The sequence below is a fragment of the Lepisosteus platostomus genome, chromosome 10 (genome assembly GCF_059453375.1).
Source record: "Lepisosteus platostomus isolate fLepPlt1 chromosome 10, fLepPlt1.hap1, whole genome shotgun sequence".
NCBI classification, from domain to species: domain Eukaryota; kingdom Metazoa; phylum Chordata; class Actinopteri; order Semionotiformes; family Lepisosteidae; genus Lepisosteus; species Lepisosteus platostomus.
In genome coordinates, this window is record NC_142620.1 from 2501117 (window position 1) to 2526955 (window position 25839).

Sequence of the window (25839 nt, forward strand, 5' to 3'; positions counted from 1 at the left end):
ATTATTGTAGATAATACAATACAAGCAAAACTTGCCAAAATACCTAAGGTAAAATGATAGAATATAAGAAAGAGTTAGAATATAAAAAAGAGCCACGCCCTTATTTCCAGGCATTGTGACAAACTGGGCTGAGCTGCAGTCTTTCAACATTCCTGTCTCCTTGTCTCTCCTCCTGTCCTTCCCTGACAAAGACAGGAGAGTTCAAAGATTCTGCAGCAGTCCAGTCGGATCCTGTGTCTGTGACAGAGGAGAGGCAGGCTGGGGCAGCAGGAGAAGAGGATGTGTGCACCAAAAAGGGCCAGGATTGTGCAAGAACAGAGAACAGGAGACAGGCTGAGGGAGAGGGAGACAGAAAGAGATGAGGACAGCCAGAAACCAAAATAAATAGAATGTGACACACCTCACTGATTTTTATTGTTTTTCAAAGAATTTTTGCTCTAAGAACTGAAGATCTTTTTAACATTTTTTTTTAGTGTGGTCGCAAGGAAGCGACATTGTAAAATAAAACCTAAATTCACTTTCCGAGAATGAAATACTCACTCCTTTTTTTCTGCACACATTCTCAGGTTTTTTTAACTCGATGTACGGGTTACTCCCCTCCCTTTAACCTTGTTTCTTTGGGCTCCAGAGCTCAGTGGTGGCTTCATTCCTGATCTCATAGATTTGGTCCCTTGTGATTGAATTTGGAGGGACACAGTTTGAAAGCACTGTCACCCTTCGTCATGCCACAGGACTGTCACTGATGGAATCGGACTAGATTTCCATCATGAATGATATCTGCAGAGCAGGCTGTGGCCAGCCTCCTTTGAGTGATATACGCAATGTGAAGGATCAATGAACCACAGCTGGGGAGCGTGTTTGGTATCAGCAAGACAAGGATGTCCGAGGTATGTTTGATTTACCTGCAAAAGGACAGGCTTACGTCAGCTTTCAGTTCTTGGAGGGTTTTTTGGTCCTCAGCTGTTTTTGACAGCTACAGGCCGCAGTCCGAGGTAATGACTGTTGACAGGAGAGGAAGTTACCCACAATTATGGCTGTAGCTGATGCTGTGTCATTACTGTGCCTTTCTGTGTCCCAGTCTCCAGGGTGGTGAGGTTTAAATCAGTGCTGCGTTTTAGATGTCAAAGGCAGCAGGAAGGCAGGATTCTGGGGAAATACTCGGCTTTTGTCTCTAATGGATCCAGCTCGCAGGATCCTTCAGGTTTTCCGCTCTGTGCCTCTGTGCTGCAGGTTCCCCTCTGCCTCTCTAGAACACACTCAACAATTTCAACTACAGCATCTCTGCCCATTTCCTGCTGAGTTAGTCGTGCAGAAAAAAACTCATTTCATAAAAGAACAGTCTGTGTAGATTCTCTACACAATTCTATAAATAAGAAATGGGCATTTTATGTCAAATGCGTCCACACACGTAAAAGAAAATTGTATTTTTTACCGTTACCAATTGTAATGTAGTTATGCATGTCTTCAAGTTTGACTGTATCCATAACTTTGTACCTCAAAAAAATTAAAAGCCATTTAGAACAATTTTGCATAGTCCAAGCATCATAATGTGAGTTTTATTATACTCTAATTATTTTAAACATCATTTTTAAAAGTAGGATTTGGAGGAGAGAATGGAGTCAGGTCTGAAATTAGTTACAGTGTACTCTGAAGAAAAGTGCAGATAATTTAAATAATAATTCTCTGGTGCCTCCTTAGTTGTAGGCATATATTATTGCAGTGTGTGCGTGGAGGGGGGTGTTCTTAAAAGACAAAATAAAAGGGCAATCTTAAAAGGCCACATAGGTGCTAAGCATAGGAAAATGTAACAATGATGTAAAATTTATGGAAAGAAATGGAAGCACCTATTGATTCTTTGATTCTCACTTCTAAATATAAAATCAGTGCATTCTCTTAATTTCAGGGTTATTTTTGGTCCATTGAATGCTAATATTCTAAATTCTTATTTTAAAAATATTTTTGTTATATTGCATAATGCTTGAAACTCAGCTAGAGTTTTCCCATTCATTTTCATTCTCCTATTCAGTTTGTCCAGACTTCTCTTGTTAATATGTTTAAATGCCGTTACTACCTTCTGCTACCACTCTGTAACTACTCAAGGAAATAACTGCTGACACACGTTCAAAATGGCAAATTAACCTTGAACTGTGAACTCTGAACCTACACTGTCACCCCGTTGGGGCTACACTTTGGTGAAACTGGGCTTCTTCCTGTATGTAATGCGCTTTACAATCTTATGAGATGAAAAGTGTTCTATAAATAAAACAAGTTATTATTATGGTCCTACCAATTTAAAATGCAAAGTCTTAAAATACTGAAAAGGTATTGGGGCTTTGCATTATGATTTCTTGGCTTTTGAAACTAAGAACATCCTCTGTGGTCAGAACACTCTCAGATTTTAAAGACTTTTTTTGAAGATCAGTGGATAAAATTGCTTTAAGATCTCTTACCGGGTCACAGTCTACTGACTTAAAGAAATTCCTACTTCCTACAAATTCCTACAAATCATTATGCTGAACCATCACCTCATAGGGTTAAGAAAACAAAATAGATTTCAAAATGCTACTGGCCTTATCTGTGAGGATTTAAGGTAATGATTTCCAAGGTATGCGATAAATAGCTTGTATCCTACAAGCTAAATACAATTACTCCTATCAAAAACAGAATCTTTCGCCCTCATACATCTCTCCAGGGAAAAAGATAAGCTTTCAATATGAGCTGTAGGCCTAATCCATGATTAAATGAAACCACCCAGGATACTGAGATAAATGCTCTTTCCCATTGTCTCTGAAGATATTGAGAGAAATCTTCATGGATACAGGCATTTCCTGACAAGAATTCTGGAATGTGGGGAGGAGGTCTGAGACTAATGGGCAGCTTTGAGAGAGCTCATCCATAAGGAGGAAAATGCATTCTTGGAAAATCAAGTGTGTGGTCAGTGGCTGACCGGTTAGAAAGAAATCAATTTAAGTATAATCTAAAAATGGATCTGTGTACTCTTCAGACCTGCTCCTCTGATGAGACACCTGAATAAGTAAGGAGGCCTGAATCATCCAGGACTTATGCATTTACTTTAGTGTCTCTTGAGGAAGAACCCTGGAGGATATTTCCATTATTTCCATTAACCCTTTTCTCTCAGATGCTCCTGGGGGGAACAGAACAATCCATTATTTCCAACAAGCTGTCATAACAAAACAATTCAGACAGAAAGAAAGCAAAACATGGAAAAAAAGAACACCAAGTTTATATTTTACTCTGTAGTCTTACCAGTCAATTCTGTGAGAGGAAAAGTAAAACCTGAATAGATGCTATCTACCAAAATCCATCTGATTCTTTTAGGAATGCCCAGTTTCTGCACATAGTGTTTTTGTTTTCCTTTGCTGTAATTCTTCCAGATTCATGATTGCATGTGAAAAATAGAAAAGGAGCCAGTAAATGCGCTCACCCACACCCCCGAGGGTTCAGCTGAGATCCATATGTCAGAATTCTGAGCACAGGGAATAGCACTCACCAACAGCGACCGTGTGTCTGAGATACTGTGTGCTGTAACTGGCCCAGGGCTGGGATTGGTCAGCCAGGGCTCTCTCAGCCAACAGCGAGCCTATCCAGGTGCCAGGAAGTGATGTCACTGAGGGATGCACCCCTCCTCGAATTAGTGCTAATCCCCCTGTGTGACGCTGCAGAGCTGGCAGCATGTCCGAAGCTGAAGGGCTCCCTGGATGTCTGCCCTTCCTCAATCAAACACCCAAACGTCAGTGACTCTAAACTGTTACAAAAAAGATGTACTGTACCTGCACAGGTCTTGTCAGGATAAACAGCTCATAGTCTGCATAAATGTGTGATGATTTTCTGTCTGTAAATCTGGTTAAAGAATGCCCTGTTTGGCATGGATAAAAAGTAGTATTATTGGCATACAGATCGACAGAATATAACAAACTGTGTTTCGACAGGGAATGAAAATTTAAAAAACTGGCAATATTTTCATACAGCCACCTTATGACAAAGGTTTGCAAAATATTTCACAAACCCATCTGATGAAGATGAACAAGCAATCACTCACACGTACGACAACAAAATGTATAAGTAAAGGAAATTACAACTTTATGTGGTACACAAAGCCATTTGATACCTAAACAAATGCTGATCCTAATCAAATGCGACATAACTATTACTTGCCAGGAATTTACAAAAACATCTCATCCCAGCTTCATGTCAGTTTGATTTTTAAGTGTGCGGAAAAAAAGAAACAGGACTATTTAAAAAAATTAACTTTCTAACATGGTATAGACTTCACATTTTATCGGCGTGCCTTTACTGATGGCTTTATGGTGTGCAACATCATTAGTTGGATTTTTTTACCTTAAAATTATGCATTAAGTGTTTTGCATTGAGTTTCTCACAGACTGGGCAAAATTGCTTTATCCCTTTCAACTGAGTAAAACAACAACTGAAAAAACAGGCACCACCTGAAGAAAAATGTAGTAAACTATAAATATATAATTACCTTTTTTGAAATGCTTCGTTTGTCAGAGTACAATGAAATGGAATGTAATTACTAGCCTGTGATGCAAATGCTGTTCAAGAGAAATGGGTGATGCATTTAAGGGTTTGTCTTGTGCACAGCAAAACTTTGAGCACGATCTGACAGCTCTGTTGTTGTTGCACCAACAATATCCGTGTTCACAGCATGAAACTAGTCCAGCATCTGTGAAGACCCTTGCTGTTTTTAATTGGTGAATTGTATAACTGATCGCTGCAGCGATTTGGTTTTTTTGGTTTGATATATTAATGCTACAAAAATGCTGTAATTTAGAACAATTCTTGCAGGACTATGACAGAAGAAGGACAAGAAATAAAAATGCAATCACACTTTCTTGTCTTTTATCTGACAATGTGCTGGTGAGATTGATCTGCCACGCTGATTGCAAAGATGACCTGCTCTCAGTGGTTCTTCTCATCACCCGACTATATTTGTTCAGGCTTCGACCATGAGTAATGATCATGCTTGCTTTCCGCTGGTATCCAAGCATGGCATTAAGGCGCAGTGTGCTGTTGGAAGTGATGCCCTACTGGGAACACATTAAACTGCAGTGCTGTTCATGCTACACTTTACACAGCCTTTGTGAGAAGACTAGTGTGCTAATGTCTGGTGGTCTGATTAACCTTAAAAAAAAGCTCGGTTTTGCCCAATAAACATCATCTCCCTTTACTTCGTCCCTTTACTCTCTTCATTCGTGTTCAAACATACCCCCACACAAGGGGTATTGGTAAAATATTTTTTTCAGTTAAACCTCACCTTTCTTAAAAATCTTTTCTTTCTATTGTATATTTATATATATTGTAATATTGACCATATTGCCTGATAATATACTGTTGGACTGTACCGCAAATAGTATTTTTGGCAGTGTGTAGCTAACGACAGCAATAAGCAGAATTTTATTTAGAGATTATACACCTGTAGGTCACTTTATCATCCTGTGCTGAGAACCACATAACATTTCTTCGGAAGATTTTAATTGTTTACTTTTTTGCCCTAAAGTAACAGTTTAGAACAGTGCTTTTAAAGGGAAGTGATGAAGTCACAGTGTCCCACTTCACTCTCACAGCACTGCTATTGGACAGTTTGGATGTAATGAAGAACCACACAAAGAGTCATTACTGATACTTAATTGAACCAAACTGTCTTTGTCTGATGAAATATTATGTAAAGGTAAGGTTTTTAGGGCAAAGGGCAAAATTAGTGTAAAATAAACTGCAAGCAACAAACTGACTGCAAAGTCTTTTCTAGATGTGTGTGTGCTTGTCTAAAGCACTAGTATTGATATACATTACAAATCCACAGTGATCCTCATATACAATTCAACAGAGGGACATAGCGTTCGCACAGAACACTCTCATTCATGTTAATCATTTCTGAATGCAAACTATTATGGAAATGCTGTTTGTTGTGTTTTGATTGTGCCAGAAGGAAAACAGCACTCTTTTCCATAGATTGCTGAGGACCCTCACGATCATTTTCCTGTGGTCAACATAGTATTTCCTTGTGACACGATCAACTGCTTTGTTTTATCCAAAGCCGCCTGTCTGCTTTATAATGAAGCTTTTTTTCAGGTGTGTTAAGAAAAATCATTTAAGACTAACCGCCAACACTCTGGAGAAGAATTCCTGCTGTGCTTTTTCTTTGCCTTTCCTGGAGTTGGTTTTGTGTCTCGTGTAAATTTGGGGAGGAATCTTCTTGTATCTGTTCTGACACATTAAGGACAGAATAAGAGGCTGTGTTCAATATTCATATGTAATGTTAAATACTAAAATACATGGCTACCATTAAGCCGTGCATGTAAAAGGTTGGAAAAGGAAATAAGCTGAAGCAGATAGCTCATATTTACACCTCCTGGCAATATTTAGTTTTAAAGAGATGAAGTTACTTCCTCTATAGGGGCTCAGTGAATATGTTCACAGTCTCTTGACTGGATCAAAGGCATAAAACATGCTAAATTTTTATTAACCCTTAGTCCTTTGTGATCACATTTTTCTCCAACCTATTTCGGCTTCCAGCAACCTTTGATGTTTCACAAAGCAGTCAAAATCAGTATTTGTGCCTGTTTTATAAATAATTAGTTTAGTAAATTCTAATTTATTTTCAATTTGTGTTATTTGCTGAAAACAATTTAGTGAAGTTTCATATGCTGAAATACAGCATATCATACTTACCACAGATTATTTCAACCCACATACTGTAAATTGCTATTTCTTTTAGATAATTTCGCACAAACCTTATTTCACCTTCAGTAGTATAAGGCTATTTCAAATCTCTGCTGAACTGTTTCTGCATTCCTACAATTCTGTGTTGTTCAGTGTTTAGAAACTGTTTTTTTTTTAGCGAATTCTCCAATTTATCATACAGTAAATGGATGTATGAATTCAGAGTGTGGGTTGTTTGATTCAAACATTTGTGAAGCCTGCATTCTGTAATAGGATAAGAATTTAGAAATCTATACCCCATATTTTTTGTATGTAGGCAGTTGTTGACATTCAATATAATAAATAAATATTGCATTTTCGTTGTTATAATTATTGTTATTATTATTAACAGGGTGAATCTGTACAGTACATCAGTGTGCTTCCTCTGACAGGTCTGTGGCTGAGGGCCAGTGCCACACACAGAATGAGGCCCTTGCTCTAGTCACATGCTGGGCTGTACTGTACTGTACTGTATGCGCCACCTGAGTGCCTTACCTTCCTGTCATGGCCTTGTGCTGCACTGGTTCACATCCTGTGCTGGTATGTGATTCCTACTGTACTCGGATGCCGCCTCTCTGGTGGTACAACTTTATACTGTTGGGTGAACAGCAGGGCCTGGAAGCCTACCCAAAACACACAGCTTCCATCCAGTCATCTTGGCCATCTCTGACACACCCAGGGCCTATCTGAACTAAACCCGCTCTCTTTTTTCTTCAGTTCTGGCCAATGCTATCATTCATTTTAAACACGATTAATATTTTATTGATTTATACGTCTAGAACATATATTGTTTCTATACATGTAACTATGAAATCATATCTTTTTTATGTGCAAAATCTATATGCACTATTGCTGTTCGATTTGCTGTTTCCTGTCCGACCTCTGTGATAAAAGGCATATGCTATTCAGCAAAGACACCATTGCGTTTTATGATCAGCATAGCACTTTTTAAAATTTTAAAATGTCAGTCTTTTGAATATACTGTAACGGCTTGTCTTGAAATCTTCGTGCAACATTAAAATATTCAGATCACATATGCGCAGCATTTTGTCAAAAGAAAAGTAGATTGCATAATGATTTGGTGATGAGGTTGTTGAAAAATTCTTAATGCCGAAACAAATATGTCCTCAATATATAATCTTTCATTTAAAAATGTTTATTTTCGTTGCTTGCAACCTCAAAGAGAACCTCACCAATACTTCAGCTGATGAGCTTTTTGAATGTTACTCCATTGAACTGAATAATAGGGGCCATAAATTTTAATTTTCATTAAACTTAATCTTTCTGAAGTCAGTACTGTAAGGGAGATGTAGATTGTCTTCAAATTCAGGAGAAAAAAAAATGAAAATATAAATGCCAGTGTAATAAATAACTTCGCTTAAAAGATGGCTAAACTTTTTCATAAAAATGTTTAAAAAACTGTTCCAAAGGAAAATGTGCTTAAATAACCATTGCCCTTGCCAACTGTTTCAAGCTGTTTTTTAAACTTTAAAGGCAGCAGTGATTATGAGCGTCTTCAAATGGTAAATAAGAAAATCCCATTCAAATATACCCGGCCCGTAGAGGAATGGCTTCAAGAGAAAGGTAACCTTTATTAAACTTTTAAAATTGGACAGATTATTTTGTTTGTTTTTTTACCTCATAAATAAACACTAATAAAGCCTGCAATAAATGTCAGTTAACCAAAATCATTTTTCGTACTCATAAATGAATGTTTTAATTTTTGTTCCAGTTTTATTGTAGTTTTATGTTATGTTTCGTTGTCTAAATCACATTATAATGCATTTCCATCCAACTCAGTTAAAGGGACTGGGACTGCGTAGATGTATACAGTGCTATAAATTATGCATGAGCAGGTGTATAACTATTTATAGCATGCTTAAAATATTTAATTTAAAACTTGTTAATTAACTTTTAACAAACCAGACAAAATCAGCCTGTCATAATTCATTCCCTCTAAGGTACATGTACAATTCTGTGTACAAGTAGATCTGTCAATAATTTACAGGTCAACAGAGATTCTGATGCAGAAGTAATTATTCTACTTAAAATGTGTCTTTTTTTTCTGAGCATAATACTTAGAGGGAATGCTGCATGAATTACCATTATGGGTTAATATCATTATAAAATGCATTTAAAGGTCATTACTTAAACTTCCTAAGTAGATTATAAAGTCCCTTTAACAATCTCTAAAACACAAAGCTATTTTCAAATCCCATTATAAATGCTTACATGCATGAATCAACTTGCTATGTGGTGTATGTCTGTGAATTTTTATTTGATACCAAATGTAATTGAGTTGTGAAATGTGTCACATGACAGTTTTATTAAGCATGCCGCTTAGTAAGGTATTGGAGTATCTACAGTGTTTTGAATTTCAGTATATTCATCTGCACGGATTTTGCTAAAAGGCAACCAGACTAATTTGCCATCCATTGCATCTGTTAAATGTGTACATCACCTAGCAGTGCTGCCCACCCCTGAAAGCACGCTTTTGTAGAGCCCAACTAAAGTACATCACAGACAGACATGCAGAAATGTTCCACCCAAGTCTAGTAAACCGACAGCAAATAACCCTGGTTTTTACTGTGCAGTACAGTAGATGAGATGCAAAATGTGAAAAACAAGTGTGATTAGCCTTTTAGCAAACAGGTACTAGGAAATGGGCTTAGCAAATAGGTTAGATTTGACCTCTTTCATAGAATCTCTGCATTGATCAACCCTCCCTTTCAGATCACAAGGTAACATTTTTTTTACGTCTTTTTAATGTTGCCTACCAATTTCTTTCACTGACATACTATTTCTTTAGTATGTCAGTGCTAAAAGATTTATGGGCTTGTGTTTAATCCATGATCTCACTAAAGTGCCCCCAAAGGTGTAATTTGGAACAGAACATAAAAATGTGACCTTTAACTGACCATTCTGTCTTTTTCTTGAGAACCCATAATTATGATTTCTCAAAATGATGACCTTTAGGCCAAGATAACGTAAGATGTCTGCCTTCGACCAGATGTTGTGATCTGACTCTGTGGCAGGGCTGCTGCCCCTCAAACAGAATTATCGACTCTCACAGATATCAGCCTGCTGTTTGGGTCAAGGTTTTTAAGCAAAATTATGCCTTTAAGAATCTCAATCTCTACTTGTTTTAGTCTCTGGCCTTTGATTACAGCGTCTTCAGCTCCTCATTTTTGATGATTATAGATTTTCAAGGAGAGGGAAAAAAAAGCTGTAGCACGATTAAAAAAGTGCTCCGTTAGAAACATCCTTCACTTACAGAAGCCTACACAACTGTTTTCACAACAGTAAAAGAGAGATGAGCTATGTAATTTACTGTTGTGAAAACATTCACTCTATCTGCAGAATCATGGAACACATGTAAATATCAGCTTAGCTTTAATTGCTTAAAGAGACCATTATTGTTGATTAAACTATCTGTACCCAGATGAAAACTAGAAAGTTGTGATGTTGTCGCTGTTTAATATTTTGTATCCCTTTTTTATTTCTTGTCCTTCCCAGGCCGGCAGCTGACGATCTTCAACACCCAGGCAACTATAACCATTGGAGGCAATGACCGAAAGAGACCCTACCAGGGACAGCTCTCTGGCCTGTACTACAATGGTCTCAAGGTGCTGAACATGGCCGCTGAAAACAACCCCAATATAAAAATCAATGGGAGTGTCAGACTAGTGGGCGATGTTCCTTCTGTCCACGGATCAGCCACAACGACCTCCGTACCTCCAGAAATGTCAACCACCTTTATCGAGACGACCACCACCATGTCCACCACGACCACCAGAAAGCACCGGTCTCCCCCCACCATCCAGGTATGGTCCCCGCACTTCCTGCTTCCTGCTTCCTGCTTCCTGCAGATACAAGCCCGTAAAACCCAGCAGACCAGGGTGAGCAGGGAGCATTAGAACAGAGGTGGTCTGGTGACAGAGGGGCTGCAGGGAATGATAACAGGTAGTCTGGCATAAATGGTTTAAGGTGTTATAGCTCAGTAACATGTCATGGAGCAGAGGGCAGTGATTCCACTGGAAAAGCACTGTGAGCCAGCAGAGACATGGAAAATGATCCAGCAGACTTACATGTACCAAAGTAAATCCGAGACTCAGACTTGACAAAACCATGGGTACGCCTAAAAAAATCTCAAATCCTACTGTATATTGGCACACTGGCTGTCTGTTTCTCTAGAGTCCTCAGTTACAGTACACAGCATAGCAGGAACGTGCACATCTGTAATGTGGGTTACAGTCCATTGCTGTCAGGTTAACAAACGGGAAAGTTAATGGAAACCACCCCCATCCCCCTGAAGTAAAGTGTGTTTTTCAGTCTCATGTCTGGCTTTATTTAAATCGTGCTTAACGACTCTGATTCAGGTGGGAAATACTGGTGGACGCAGAACCTATTTTGAGTGAGAACAAAAACAGAAATCATAACAGAAATCTGCACAATTCAAGTAGAGTTTGCCATTAGAGATAAAACGCCTTAGGATAATATTCATATATTACTAACAAATAAGGAAGAATTCTAGCTTGCATATGCAAAGCAGCTCATGAATGTTTAAAATGAGCTGCGCTGGGTAACAGGTGCTTGCATCTAATTTTAGTTAAGGTCAACTAAAATTGTGAAGACAGACTTCAGTTTAAAGAGCAGAGCTCCAGTTTATAAATGTATGGGCTGCACTAACTATGTCACTTAAGCCTTTTGGTTTGGCACATCCATTTTTAAATTTAATTTAAATGCGTTGCTTTCTTCAAAGTATAGCTATAGATGTAGACATAATCGGTAGATGAAATGTAAGATACTATTTCACAACCACAAGTACAATCAGACATTTCCAGTTTTTATTAAAGTAAACTATATACACAGCATTTTTTTATTTTGCTTTTCACTTTCTTGTTATTGCAACACAACCAGGCCTCTTTAGAGCTAGGTGAAATAAAGCCATCGCACGTCTGTGAAGAAATATTTTTCCACTGCTTCTAAAAAATAAAACAGGGAAAAAAGTATACCCAGTCTTTTTTCTATTTCAGATTTAAAAAATAGTGCAATATTCCTTTCTAATCTAATGTGATTTTGTGTGGTAAACAGCAACCAATATTTCATTTTTATTCTCCGGGATCATTTTGGATTGCCCACATATCATTGATCCTTGTTTTCCAGTGTTATTTCTAGGGAAATCACATGGTAGCTTTAATACTACAGAATGAATCTTCAATTGCTTGCTTTTTTTGCTGGTTTTAAAAGGCTTTGCCTCCTTGTGTGTGTCAATAGCTATAGTTACAGTGAAGTGGTCCCTAGGACTGTACGACATTATTTACATGACGCTTTGTAACTAAGGGTACATTCCGCCCAAGACAAACGTTTTGTAACAGATTACGGAGTTAGTGTGGGGGCATATTTTAAAAGGCAAACTTAAACATAATTCTTAAAACAGCCTTGGAAAATCAAGATTTATGCAAAACTCACAAAATACTACACAAAACACTACTTCACGTGCTTCAGCACAGGGGTAACTAATAGATTTTGTAGATTTTGCTTCTTAAAGGAGCTTAACTTAATGATTGAACCGTTTTGCCTTTTGAAAGTGTTTATTGAGCAAAGTGTGAAATTTGTTTCCAATAGTGTAGTAAGCATAAGAAAACATGTATAAAGCCAATACACTATTGTACTCTGAATGATCCTAATCTTCAAGTATTCAGTCCATTGAATTTAATTATGCTTTCTCAGTGGCATTAATTTCAAAGATTGGCTAGTATATCCTTTGTCAGCCTTTTGAAATGTTTTTATTGCCAGTACAATTTGAATATACATGTACAATAAGTGCACACACGGTGAGTACAATTAAATTAAAAACTATGAAAACGTTACTTAGATACAGCATTTGCAGAACTAGACCCCTAGTGCTCACATTAATTCAGAATTTGTCAGTTTAGCTGCTGAAGACCCAAAGGAAATAAAATCACTTTGTAAGGGTCTGTAAGTCTCATGCTGTACTGTATGTGCAGCAGCAAAACAGACTGCTTTTAAAACGTACCATCACTGTAAGCCAATAAATGTCACTGGTTTAGCAAAATATAATTACACCGGACATTTCATAGGGACTCAGGAACAAACACACTCAGTGGTCATTTTATTAAAGCAATAACTCCACAGAACATCCACCCAAGAAGAGGGGAAAAAATTTGCTTTGCCATTCCAGGGCCACAGAGATAAATACAGTCGCTGGAACAGGCAATACAAGGAGTAGAAAAGGAAAGATAATTGGAATTTCTCAAGCTGAAAAAATGTGTCTGTGTAAACTATTCGTGTTCTTGAATGGTTCTGGCATTCAATGCCCGTGTTTGTGTAGCACTACAATAAAGCTATATAGTATCATAAAATAAAAAATTGCCATCACTTATCCTTTCATTTCTAAATCTAAGATCACCAAACATATCCTCGTTTTCTATAGATCTAGTAGCATGCTAAGCATGGCCTTATGGTAAAAACCCATATAAATACTAAAAGCCTTTAAATGTTTTTTTTTTCAAACCAGCAATGGGTGATCACAGCGTCAGTGTAATTGTAGCTGTTTTAACAGTTACCCCTATTGTTTTCGAATGAAGTCGTAGCATCTGTAAGCAATGCAGTACTGTGTAGAGAAATACATTGCTATAATGAACCTATAAATACATTGCTATAATACACACCTCAAGAAGGCTCCACGGCCGAAACGTTGTTTTTCTTTCTTCTCTTTTCAGTATGGAATAAACCTATTACTTGTTCCATAATGCAAATACTGTATGTTAGTGTTTTAAGGATGGCAATATTTAGATATCAACAAATGTAAAGCAAGTGTGTTATATGTATAATATATACCGTATATAAGAAAAAGTAATACGTTTATTCCATACTGAAAAGAGAAGAGAGAAAACACAACTTTTCAGCCATGGAGCCTTCTTCAGGTGTGAGAAAGATAGGGCAGTAAGCAAAGGTAATGTAGCGGGAGAACAAAAGCTGGGAGAGAGGAGGAGCGAGAGGAGGGAGCAGGGGACAGACAGGGCGGCCAATCAGGAGGTGTGAAGTCAGGATAGGTGAGGAGAGGTTTTGGCTTGGCCAAGGGCCTTGTCAATAACACTGCTAGGGTATCCTCTGTTGATGAAAAAGAGTACATTTGAGGGCTTGGTTCTAGAAATTGATGTCGTCGCTGCAGAGCCGTCGTAGCCAAAGGAACTGTGAGAAAAGGAGAGTTTTTAGTGTGTTTGGGGTGAAATGAGCTATACAGGAGATAGTTGTGTGAATCAGTGGGAATGTAATAGACCGAAGTAGAGAGTCGGATAGTTAATGGAGAAGTTGATGTCTTGAATCGGAAGAGTAGTGAAAGATATGTTAACTGTATATTTGAGGGATGGGTGGGAGTTGGTGAAGTGATGCAGAAAGTGCTCAAGCTGGTCGTTAGAGCATGTGGTGGCACCGATGCAGTCATCGATGTATCGCTTGAAGAGGTCAGGGACAAAGCCAGTGTAGGAAGTGAAGAAGCGTTCTTCTACACAGCCGAGAAAAATATTGGCATAGCTGGTAGCTATAGCTTGGCACCATTCTGGTGCCCATGGCAACTCCAATAACCTGCTGATAAAAAGGTTATTGAATGAGAAAGCATTCAGTGTGAGAACCAATTCTGCAAGGCGTACCAGAGTGTGGGTGGGTGGGTCAAGCACTGTGCATTTGTCCAGTGTGTGCTTGAGGGCTGTAGGGCCATCACTACGGGGAATGACGGTGTAAAGAGATGTGATGTCAATGGTAAAAATGTAGCATTCGGGGCCCTGAAATTGGAAATCATTAAAAAGTTGGAGGGCATGCTTGGTGTCCTTGATGTATGAGGGAAGACCTTCAACCAGCGGTCTCATGAGGCTGTCGAGAAAGGCCGAGATGTAAGTAGTCGGACAGTTGCATCCTGATACGATGGGGCATCCAGGGGTGTCCAGTTTGTGGATTTTGGGGAGGAGGTAAAATTGAGATACCTGGGGATGTTCAATGATGAGCCAGTTCACCTCCTTGAGGATCTCTTTACTGCTGATAAGATAGGATAAGATGGTGGATACCACTTCCTTTTGGTAGTTAGTGGTATGGTCCTGTTGGAGAGGGAGGTAGGCAGAAGTGTTAGTTAGTTGTCTAGAGGCTTTAAAGATATGTAGGTCCTTACGTCATACCACAACAGCACCTCCTTTGTCCGCTGGTTTGATGACGATATCATCTCTGTTGTGGATAGACTGGATTGCCTGAATTTCTCCTTGGGTGAGGTTGGACCTGTGTTTGCTGGGTATAGAGAGTGCCTTGGGAGCTTGATGTTACGAAGCATTTTCAGGACCCTATGCAGGACAGGACAGGACACTTCTGGAAGGAAGTGAACAGACACGGGGAGGAGACGAGGAACTGGGCTGGTAGACGAACAGGGGGGCGTGACGAAGGTGCGCAGGTGCTCGGGGGGGAGTGGCCCAGGCAAACAGTCCAAGGGGAGTCCGAAGGGAAATCCAGAGCAGGCAAAAGTCCAGAGCCGGGTGATCCAATCCAAGACAGACTTGACAAAGTTAAAAACCGGAGCGGGATCCAGCAAAGGCCGGGGAGATAAAAGGGGTAACGGGACCAGGCGCTCCAAGTCCCGGACTCGGCTGGTTCGGGACGCCGATAGGAGGCCTGTGCCCTCGAGCCGTGGACGTAGGGCGACCCGGTGGTAGGCGGGCCTCCGGGTGTCCGTGTTCCAATGCAGAGCCCGGAACAGAGTGAGCGTCTGGCTTTTAAGGTGGGCTGGAACAGGGAGCAGGTGCACAAAATCAACTAAAATGTGAAAGAGCCGGAGCGCCCTTAAGAGGGAGGGATTACATTTGTGACACTTGATTGGTGCATTGGTTAATGAAATTATCGACTGGTGGAAAACAGCCAAAGGGGGGAGTCCTCCATGTATATATATACTGTATATATATGCAATATATATGCTCTTTTGTTTTACTTAAGGAAATTAATGAATGCAATAGGAAACAAAATCTTAGGAAGCTTCCCTTAAGCTAAGTAGTGGATACACTTTGTAGTGCTGTGAGTGCACCCGGATCCTGAATCTGCTCACCTTGACATCACAGAGATTGAGCCAAGGCTTTTTCCAAAAGTATCCAGTGCAAAATATGGGAGGTGCATATTGAACTGCATTTCGTGTATTTAGAATATGTGTGATCATCTTTAAAATCACTGAATGAAATAATGTATTTTAAAATTGTTCTTGCATCTTCCTCACTGCACTTAGTTCAGATTATTTAAATCTATACTATAATAATGATGCTGCACAACCTGAGGGTCTCTTGTTAGGACTTCATGTTCTGGTAGTTGTTGAAAAAATTGGAGGAACATGTAAATCACAGCTTGCCTTTCTGCATTAGGTTTCAGCTGGGCTCCGTCGTTCTGTGATGCCCACAGCGGGTATAGTATGTTTTAATGACTTATGAAAAGCTGTATTATATGTAACATTGTGAAAACAACAGAACTCTTATCTCTGTGTCTACAGCAGAAAATGGATTGTAAATTTAATTAGAAGACAGTTGACTCTGGGCAATATATAATCTGTGTGGGAGTAGGTGGCAGGCAAGTATCTGAATAATTTTTTACATTAAAATGAAAAGATCAACATATGTATGGTACACTGCTTCATTATTCAGACAACCCATTCCATTTTGGTACCAAAGGATGTCTGATTGTTTTTTCCAAGTTTAGTTTCAGTGAAATTCCACAACACAAAGCTCACTGCAGCATTAAGTACACGTATGCCAGCACTAGAAGATGAATAGAAGGATACAGAGCTGCCTACTACGATAACAGGTTAGTCAAGGTCCATAGTTCTTCCCACACATAGGTTTCAAAAGCAGTTGTGTCTTCTGCATTGGTCAGCTATTGGTCTCTCCATCTTCATAAGATAACAAGAAGAGGCCATTCAGCCCATGCAGGATGTTTGGTTGCTTGTAACTAATGGATCTGAGAATCTCAACCTGCCTATTACTGAAAGAACCCAGGGCATTGGCTTCAACAGCAAAGCTGGTCTAGAAGACTTTCTAATTCTGTCAAGGTTTTGTGATGATAACCGGTTAAATTGACTTCAAGCTGTGAACACGGACATTAATAGGCAGCTGTATTAGCTAGAAGGCAGGAGAATTGAGTACAGAATATTTAAGATAAGCATTTCTGTTGGACTTTGTTGAATAGTAGTAGAGGTTTTGTCAAATTCACATTCCTGAAGCTCATTCAATAAACTTTGCTGAGGTGATAGGAATATTGTTTATGCGTTACACCCTGCTGATCTGATTTTTTATAGCTGATTGATCACTTTGGTAATGTTTCAGTAAACGGATTAGATCGGTCAACCCTGCATGTTTTTTTCTTTATTCCATACAAATGTCGTAATCCCTGGCTTCAGGGGTCTTGTTTAAAACTGTCTGCTGTTAAAACCCCTTCTTTGTCTGTGTTTGAACTCTACTTTTCTGATGGCATTTTAAGCACTTTGCTTGTGTCTTATCAACTATCAGATGCAGGAGCACAATGAGATCGAAACATTCAGGTTTCACAGTATTTACAACCCTTACAAACCCGGAAAGGAAGGTGAATGTGATGCTGTTTGGAGTCCTGCTAGTTTCCTGACCCTGAGACAGAGCTATTTTTGACCTTCCTCTTTATTTGTTCTCCACCGGTATCTAGTTGAGGTCCCAGAAGGTGAAAATTGTTGTATTGCATTACAGCAGTAGAACTCCAGGCCCTGACACATACATCTCTCTTTTATTAATAATATCCTCCAAGGGACTTAGAAATTTCCAATACTGCTAATCTCAAAGGGATAATACCTGGTCTGGAGAATCAGTAATGCATTTTATCCAAGTGAAAGAACACTGTTTTACTTACATGAACAAACATTATGCAAATTAAACAAAAGTGCCAAGACAAACACAGCGCACTCCGTGAAGAAATCATATTGAAAGCATAACATGTGGTACTAACACCAAACAGTTCTTAAGAGCTGCGCATATTGGATGGATTGGTTTTCATATTTTAAGCGCTACAGTAGTTCATTTTCCTAAATCTCAAATCCATTAAGTTGTTATTTTGCTTGATTTGCTTGATGCTGTGTCCTTCCTTATATTTTTTTAAGAGGGTGAAGGTTTTGATTTAATCAGAGTCTTCAGAACATATGGATGGTTACAAACGAGAGGAGGCTGTTTTACTGATCTAGCCGAGCTCAGAGCTAGTAGTAAGTAGCTCATTGATCCAGAGTTCTCTTCCGGACATTTCTTGTTAATTCTCAGGTGGTGGAAAGTTTGGGAGTGATGAGAGCAGCTCACTCGAGATAAAATCAGATCAATATCCGATGAATATGCATGTGCCTGTCATGGAAGTGCTGCAGATTATTCAGTAAAAGGTGCCACAATGTCAGTTTGGTATTTGGCCTTAAGCATAAGAACCCGAGAGGTCACACACATTTGGTAACGGATAACAACTGAACCAGATTTTATTTTGCATCTTAATAACTGCAGGCTTGTTAGGAAAGTATATAGTATTACCAAGTCAGCTGAGAAAAGGACATGAAATTCCAGAATTTCTTGCTTCCAGTTCCTGGACACCCACAGATGCTTTCAGTCACACACTCAATGTGAGAAACGTTAGATAGCACTGTGAGACCCATCTCCCAGTCTGCTTTCGGCTCTTCTTGCACCACTTTTTTTATCCATTTAATAGTTTATGCAGCCTTTGATCATGTCCCTCTAGCACAATGACTAATATTGCAGTTAACTCTTTTATTTTCCTCTCTCTTTTCTTGCTGTTTTAACACACTGCAAAGAATCGATAGAGCTGAAAGTGTTTATCCATGCACATACTAAGAACCTGATATTACTTAGAAAATCACTAACCTGCAAAAAAGGAATAAATAGTGTTCAAGTAATATGTAAAAACTGGGACCCAATATACCCATCTCTCATCTCTTCAGTATGTCTTCATGCTTTAAATTGGGGCACTTTCTCTCTTTTTAGACAACAAAAGACTATTTTTTGTCTATAAATCACTTTTCCTCTTCATTATTTTTGGTTATGTAATTCATACATATATTTGGAAAAAAATATGTTTTGCTTATTTCCCAGTGGCAGTAGTGAGGGAATTGCTCATTGTGCAGTAATCTAAGTCAGGTTAGTTAGTCAACGTTAGGTCAACAAGCTGCTGCTAGTGTTTGCCTTCTGGCTTAATTCATTCATACATGATCAGTAAACAGGTTTTCAGTATTTGCATTCATGTTACTGTGCATAGCTGTCACAATCATTTTATAGCACTGTGAACATGATGTGCCCTTTTTTAACTTTAAAAACATTTGATTCATTAAAATATTGCAATGCTTTCAATGTAGTTTACATCTGTATTCACTCTGCTTCCTTCACTACCGTGTCCACCATTAATATGCTAAAAATATCAAAACAAAATATTGAACTGATTTTTTTATTTTATGATATAAAATAATGTATTTTTGTAGCCTGCTTTGCACCTATTGCTTTACTTAATTATAATATTCATTATAATAATATAACATTGAAACTAAATCATTTAAAAATAATGATAACTCCTTACATTTTTTATACTGTTTTCACAAAAGATCCCACATTACATCATTCTTGTTGGCCCATTTGTTAAATTTGATATAGAAAATATATTTTCTATATCTGCTACTCCAGAAGTACAATAGCTGTGGTTGGAACAATCCAAAATTGTATAATGAACAGAGGAACATTGGGTCTTTAATAGGAAAGCAAGTTACACCTACAGAAATATCAGATCTGGCCTTTGAGTTACAGTATAGCTTATATGTCAGTTAGTTAGATATATACAATGTGGGAATTGGTGCAGGAAGATAATAATTTACTAACAGGCCATTTTGTACTGGGAGAGCACTGCTCATTCATCGTCCTTTGAGTTGGCTTTTGTCTCTCATTAATAGTTTTGCAGAAGTGTCTTTGGATTAGATGTGGAGCTTCAGAAATCCTAGCTGGTCGTACCTGAGCTCAGTGCAGACCACCGGGACGTTTGCACGCTTTATTTTTGACAAGAATAGAATTTATTTAAGGAGTCTTTTTTATTGACCTTCCCAGCCACAGCGGCTTGCTCTCACCAGCAGAGAGATAAATATCATCCCGAGGTGCATTTGTCGGTCTAATTATAGAAAACGCTTGACAGAAAAAACAATGCCTTGTGTGCAGCTTGTTAAGGCTGGGTAAGTGTGCATAGTGGGATGAACAAAGTCCCGTTGATGTGTGCTGATGAAGCCATCAATCCCTCACCTGGACTCCCAACGCAAAGAGAGTGTTAAACACCCAAACCTGAGGGAGACCAGAGGCACAGATCACTTCCAGGGGCCCTGCCTTACTGCTCTCCACAACCCCGGCTGCAGAAAATCGATGCTTTTCTCCCGGTCGGAGATAAATATGTGAGTTTTAAGGGGGTTTCACTCTGTCCTTGACAATAATTCTGGGAGATGAACACGGTGCCCCAGTCTCCTCTGGTCACAACCCCAGATGAAGATCATTGTACCGGTGGTCATGGTCAAAGTTTGTCTTTGCAGCAAGGGCTTTGTAGACCTGCCTTTCAGTAAATCATGACAAAAGGTTTTAGCAAAACAAACTGTGATTTAGTAACTCTGTTACAGTGCACAAATAATAATGTAATTATGTGATAATAGTTAATTAAGTGTCTCTGTATGTATTGGACAGTAAAACTGTGAATTTTTAGTTGTAAACATATTATTTCCCAGGTGTGATTTTAGGTCTTGTAAGCTGACATGACTGCCATTAATTAAAGGTACAAAATGCTGTTTTTTCAGTGAGTTGAAAGCTTCTATGGCTTCATTCTTCATCACCCGATGGAACAATTGTCTTGTATAAAGGCTTCAGCCACATGGCTTTAAGTTGAGCTACCAATAATAACACTGGTGGTGCTGCACGTTCTGTACTACAGCAAAAGTGCAAAGAACTCGAAGCGAATTTTGAACATCTCCGTTCTGGTGATTTGTTAGGTGTTTGATTACTGTTCTCAGGGCAAGCAGGGGTTAATCCCCTGCTGCAGAGTAAACGGAAAGGAAAACGTTTCGGTTGGTGGATGTCAGCGCCACACCTAAAGGTTGTTTTTTTCATCTTTTTACTTTTCAGCATGAGGCTTACCTCCAACTGTGACTTTGTAGCATGCAGGCTGACTCAACGCCCCACTATACACTTTTCTAGCCCTACAGCGTTTTAAGTTGTTTTTGGACATGTGAATGCTTGTCATCATGGTGACTCCATGTGTTTTGGAAGAGAGAGAGACCTTGTTTTCTATCCTTCGTCTTCCTTCACGATTAGCGGAGAGTTATGGGCATGTAGCACAGCTGCTGTTTCTCTTGCAGCCTTTTCACAGTGGCACGTCGGAGCTCAGCCCTCGCAGTGCAGCACATTTCACACTGGCCATTTTGTCCATCCGAGAAGAAACCATACCATGAGGCTAAAACGCGTCAGAGCACAGGAAGCTGGGGGTGGACAGATTCATCACTACACCATATCATAGAGTGACTGTGGCTCCTTTTGTATTTTTTTTTTCAGACAAAGGGTTGTTTTTAAATAGATTCGTAGGTTTGAATAATAAGAAATGCAAAACGAAAGTGATCTCAAATGATTATTACTTATTATTATGATTATTATGACTATTATTACTAATACTTATTACAGGTCTGTGTCTGTGTAATACAAGTCAAACTGTGCAAGTCAGAAGTGCAATAAAGACACCTACAATTTAACCAGGACTTTAGGCTTATGTGTTTGCACCTTAGTGGAGAAATAGCCTAAACTCACAACCAGATGGGACAAACAGTACTTTCTTGTTTTTGTTTATTGGATTAGTGAACTAATCGCCACAGTGATTAGGATAGACCTTTACTTTTAGCTGTGAAAAAAGGCATAGGTACTGTACATGCTGCCAGTCTGTGTGAACTGATAATGGCAAGAATGTTTTTTAAGTAGTATAAATGGTATCAGGAAAAAAAGTAAATGCAATTGTTACTATGTTCCAGCATTTTCTTTGCGCCTGTAGAAAATTGAAGCCATCACAAATAATAAGGGAAATTTGAAAATTACAGAACCTTGGCTTTCATCTTCTGAGTATCTCTCTCGTGGGTTCCAGTGTTAAATGTTTTTCTCCGAGTAGGTTCCTTCTCCTCTTTTCATCATCAGTGCTCCGTCAGTTTTCATCTGCATTCAGCAAGGTGTGAAAAATAAAAACAAGAGAACAGCCGTGAGCTCTCGATCCATTCCCAGGCAGAATCGATCCACACACCCCGTGTCTGTGCGCCTGTGATACTGACGTAGTATGAGTGCAGAGCTGTGTCATCGCGTGGCCACAAAACACCAGGGAGTGCATGAGGGGTTGGTCTGGGCTCGTCCATTCCGTGCCAATACAGGACTTTTGAGTCTTACACAAATTCATGAATAGGCCACTAATTACTTAATTGACCCCAGTGCTAAATCACTTTGATTATTAGCGATTAACTTGAATGGAACAGAAGACTTAAGGTTTCCCACCCTGTGAAGCTGGTTCTGGTTCAAACTGCTTGCAGTCACTTCTTTGAAATAGTAAAATTGCCAGGTTAGTATGAGAGAGATGAGGAGCCAGTGAGTTAACAAAAATGAGTTGGGTCCTAGCTTTTAAGGTGCGACATCCTCACAGCTTGTGATTATCAGGTATAGTCCTGGGACCCACCCTGCAAGTCTTTCACTGGTATATCTTCTTTTCGGTGAAGGACAGTGAGACGGTGACCATGGACCTGTCTGTTTAAAGTACAGACTCACTGGAGTCCATCTCCACTATACAGTTTATCATTAGACTTTGTGATGTCTCTTATCAGAGGGGCCTTTTAACCACAATTCTCTGCATTTACAGAGAAGCCCACAGATACACAGTTGCCTTGTCATAAATCTTTATTAACACTTAATTCTAGGTGTAATAATATACCTTGCTGCTACACAGCAAATAAATTAAAAGCTGTATTTCCCATAAATGCTTGACCCACAGTATGTCATATTATATGAATTATATGTCTGACATTTAACAGATCAAATTCTTGATAGTGCATCCTTTCAGTGCATCCTTTCAGTTGTTTTCCGCATTGCTGTGGGAGAAGCAGAGCTCTGTAGCTGCATTGTCCTCTTGAGCTCGAGAAGGAAATTTTTTAATGTTTAGTTTCCAAGGTATCGGTCTCTTTCTTCCTTGTCTTTATGTCAGAACGAGTCACAGGAAAGACAAAAACCATGTTTCCAGGTCTCACCTCTTGCTTGAGATCTGAAGGCTTTCAGAAATGGAACTGTGAGAATGATGTAATGTGTTAATTTAACATTCTTTTACAACATACTGTAAAAGTGTTATGTGTCAATTTATAGAGCAGTAAAAAACATAAGACTGCTGCTAAATCAGCTCTTAATACTGAAGCTCTCACAAGCGTTTAGACAGCAAGAGATGCAGCCTGTTTTTTTAATCAAGTTTTCTTTGATTTTCTTTGTGAGATCATTTTGTTCTCTTTTCAACAAAATGAAAACACTTTTACCTCCACCAAGAAAAAAAAATCTTTACCTAAATTCTTTACTTACTGTAACTTCATCATATTTTATTTAAGCTTGTGATACCCGTTAAGGCAGCTCTGTGGTGCAGTGGTCAGGATTCTGGACTCTTGACTGAAGAATTGCAGGTTCAGTCAAAGTCTCTCCTTGAGCAATGTACAGTATTTCATCCCCATTTTTCCAGCAAAATACTTACCTGTGTAAAATGGTAGAGATGTAAGTAAGCCAGATAAATTATTGTGTGCTGTATGTTAAAGTTCATGTGTGATACATTGACAGTGGATTTCTTGCTCAGATTCAAAATCTTAGACTCTTAGACTTGGTATATGAATCCCTTAATAACAAGTCAAGGTATGACTTTTTAAGATACTGAGAAGTCAAGCATGACTCTACTGCTGAGCAGCTCTACAGGTAAATGCGGTCTTGTGAGTGAGTATCAGATGTCAGATGTCAGATGTGTCTGTATGATCAAGATAAGGATGTTACGGACTTTGTGCAGAGAAGGTGTGTGTGTTGTCCTCAGCTCACCAGTGCTGGTGTGAGGCATTTTGCATTTTTTTTAGTTGATTAATGATTGTTGTTTCCAAAAACCCAGAGTAGTATAAAGCATAATATGAAAAATATTTATGCTTTATATTGTATTATCTAAGCTGTATGCATGCAAAGCAAAAACTGTGATCCAATACCTGTACTTGGGTTTAAAATTACTGTCTTAGTCTCCAGTCAGCATACCTCAAAATACATAGTAATTTCTCCACAAAAGCATTCTCATGAAAAATGATGAAATCAGAAAACTTTATGACCAATTTTTACATTTTTAATGTTGGCTTGTGACACATCACATTTGATTCTAGCCTTCTGTGCAATTATAGCACAGACTGGATAATTCTAAAACCTCCATTTATTAAATCTTTGCTGATCACTGAAATTTCTCAGGTGCTCAGTCCCTCCATCATCTCAGAAATGCCCCTTAGCAATGCATCTGTAAAGAAGGGGGCATCCACTTTAGACTAAGGCAGCCCTTTGAAATAGAAAATCCTGTGATAGTTTACAAGTTACAGTAAACAGTTCATTTATGACTAAAATATGATCTGACGGAAAAAAAAGTGTCAGCAAAATGTGCTACTACAACATTACAATAAAGATTAATATTTTTCCTGAGTTCCATTTAAAATCCAATTACTTTCTAGGGCGGTTTGTAGAAGCCCATGTGGTGTGGAAAAGTGATATGTTTCAGAAGGTGCTGACTACCACAGGAGATAAGGAATATTAAGCATGGGCAGAGCCAGCAGGTCTTTGGAACATAACACCTGATTTATTGAAATGCACCATAGCATCTACCACTTCTAACTGCCAGCGATGAGCGAGCAGGCACTTCCAGACAAACGGCACTCATTGCTTTGCACACTTGTTCTGCCTGTTGTTTTCCTGAAATGTGCTCAGTTTCATCGTAGAGAAACTCAAGTTATACTGTAACTGCCCGGCGTGAGGCAACATTTCTAATAGCTGTGTGTTTTTTAATACTTGAGAGTTTCAACTGAGTTCCGTTGTGTTTTACAGGTTTACAGATTTCACCGTAATTGTCTCATGTCTCAGTTTTGTTTTTTGCATTCTTCCACTTTACAGTATGTAGGAAATAACTTCAGAAATTGGTGCTGTAAGGGAAGTACAGTATGTGGCTTAAGTACAAAAGTTCAAAGCAAATTGATTTAAAATCCATTAACCACAGTAGCTTTCGAAACCTAAGCTGCTCCAAGTCCTGAAAAATTCTTGCAAACCTTAATAAAAAAAACCCTAAATCAAAATATTCTATTTCAAAGTGTGAAACATTTTTATTTAATAACAAATATGATAATGCATAATGCAGTCTTACAGATTGGAGTGTCAAATGCTTTAGGATGAACAGTTATTGTGAAAAATGACTACATTTTGTTTAGTGGAGCTTGGAAAACAGAAATTTTGCTTATCTCATTTTTCATTGAGCTCTTCTGCTACTGTACATGTATAACCTTTTAAGACTTCATTATAACTTAAGCAGATTTATTTCCCAGTTTAGGACAATAGTTTAACTTCGTTTAGGACAAACTGCTTTTTTGCTTTTTGTCCAAAATATTAACATTTTCATCCAATTTGCAGAAAATACGAATAAATATATTTAAATGTGCAGTAAATGTGCAGTTAGGCTCCATGGCTAAACCTATGTTTATTTAAATATGTTGGTTGACATGAAGTTGTATAAACACCTGTTATTGTCTAGCGTTTATGTTTTCACTGACTTCTAGCTAATTAAAGATTTTAATCTGCAGGAACAATAGAACCAGTATTAAACACAGATGTCCAGCAACTACATTTTCTGAATAGGATGGCTGATTCTTTTTTTTTTTTACTTTTCTAATGTTTTCATAATGCTCTGCAGTGAAAAATTCAATAGACTGAATCTCTGATCTGGTCGTGTGAGATTGAT

At 38.6% G+C, this 25839-nt stretch overlaps 1 protein-coding gene across 41 annotated transcripts in view; it reads left to right on the plus strand.

Annotated features, from left to right (window-relative positions):
• Nucleotides 1-25839, plus strand: part of LOC148653013 (neurexin-3a) — a 386386-nt gene that overhangs the window by 327558 nt on the left and 32989 nt on the right. For all 41 annotated transcript variants that reach the window (XM_088647457.1, XM_088647475.1, XM_088647430.1 and 38 more), the window contains 2 exons: nt 8236-8325; nt 10258-10565. In XM_088647457.1, the coding sequence (XP_088503583.1) occupies nt 8236-8325; nt 10258-10565 (398 nt within the window). The remainder of the gene's footprint in view (nt 1-8235; nt 8326-10257; nt 10566-25839) is intronic.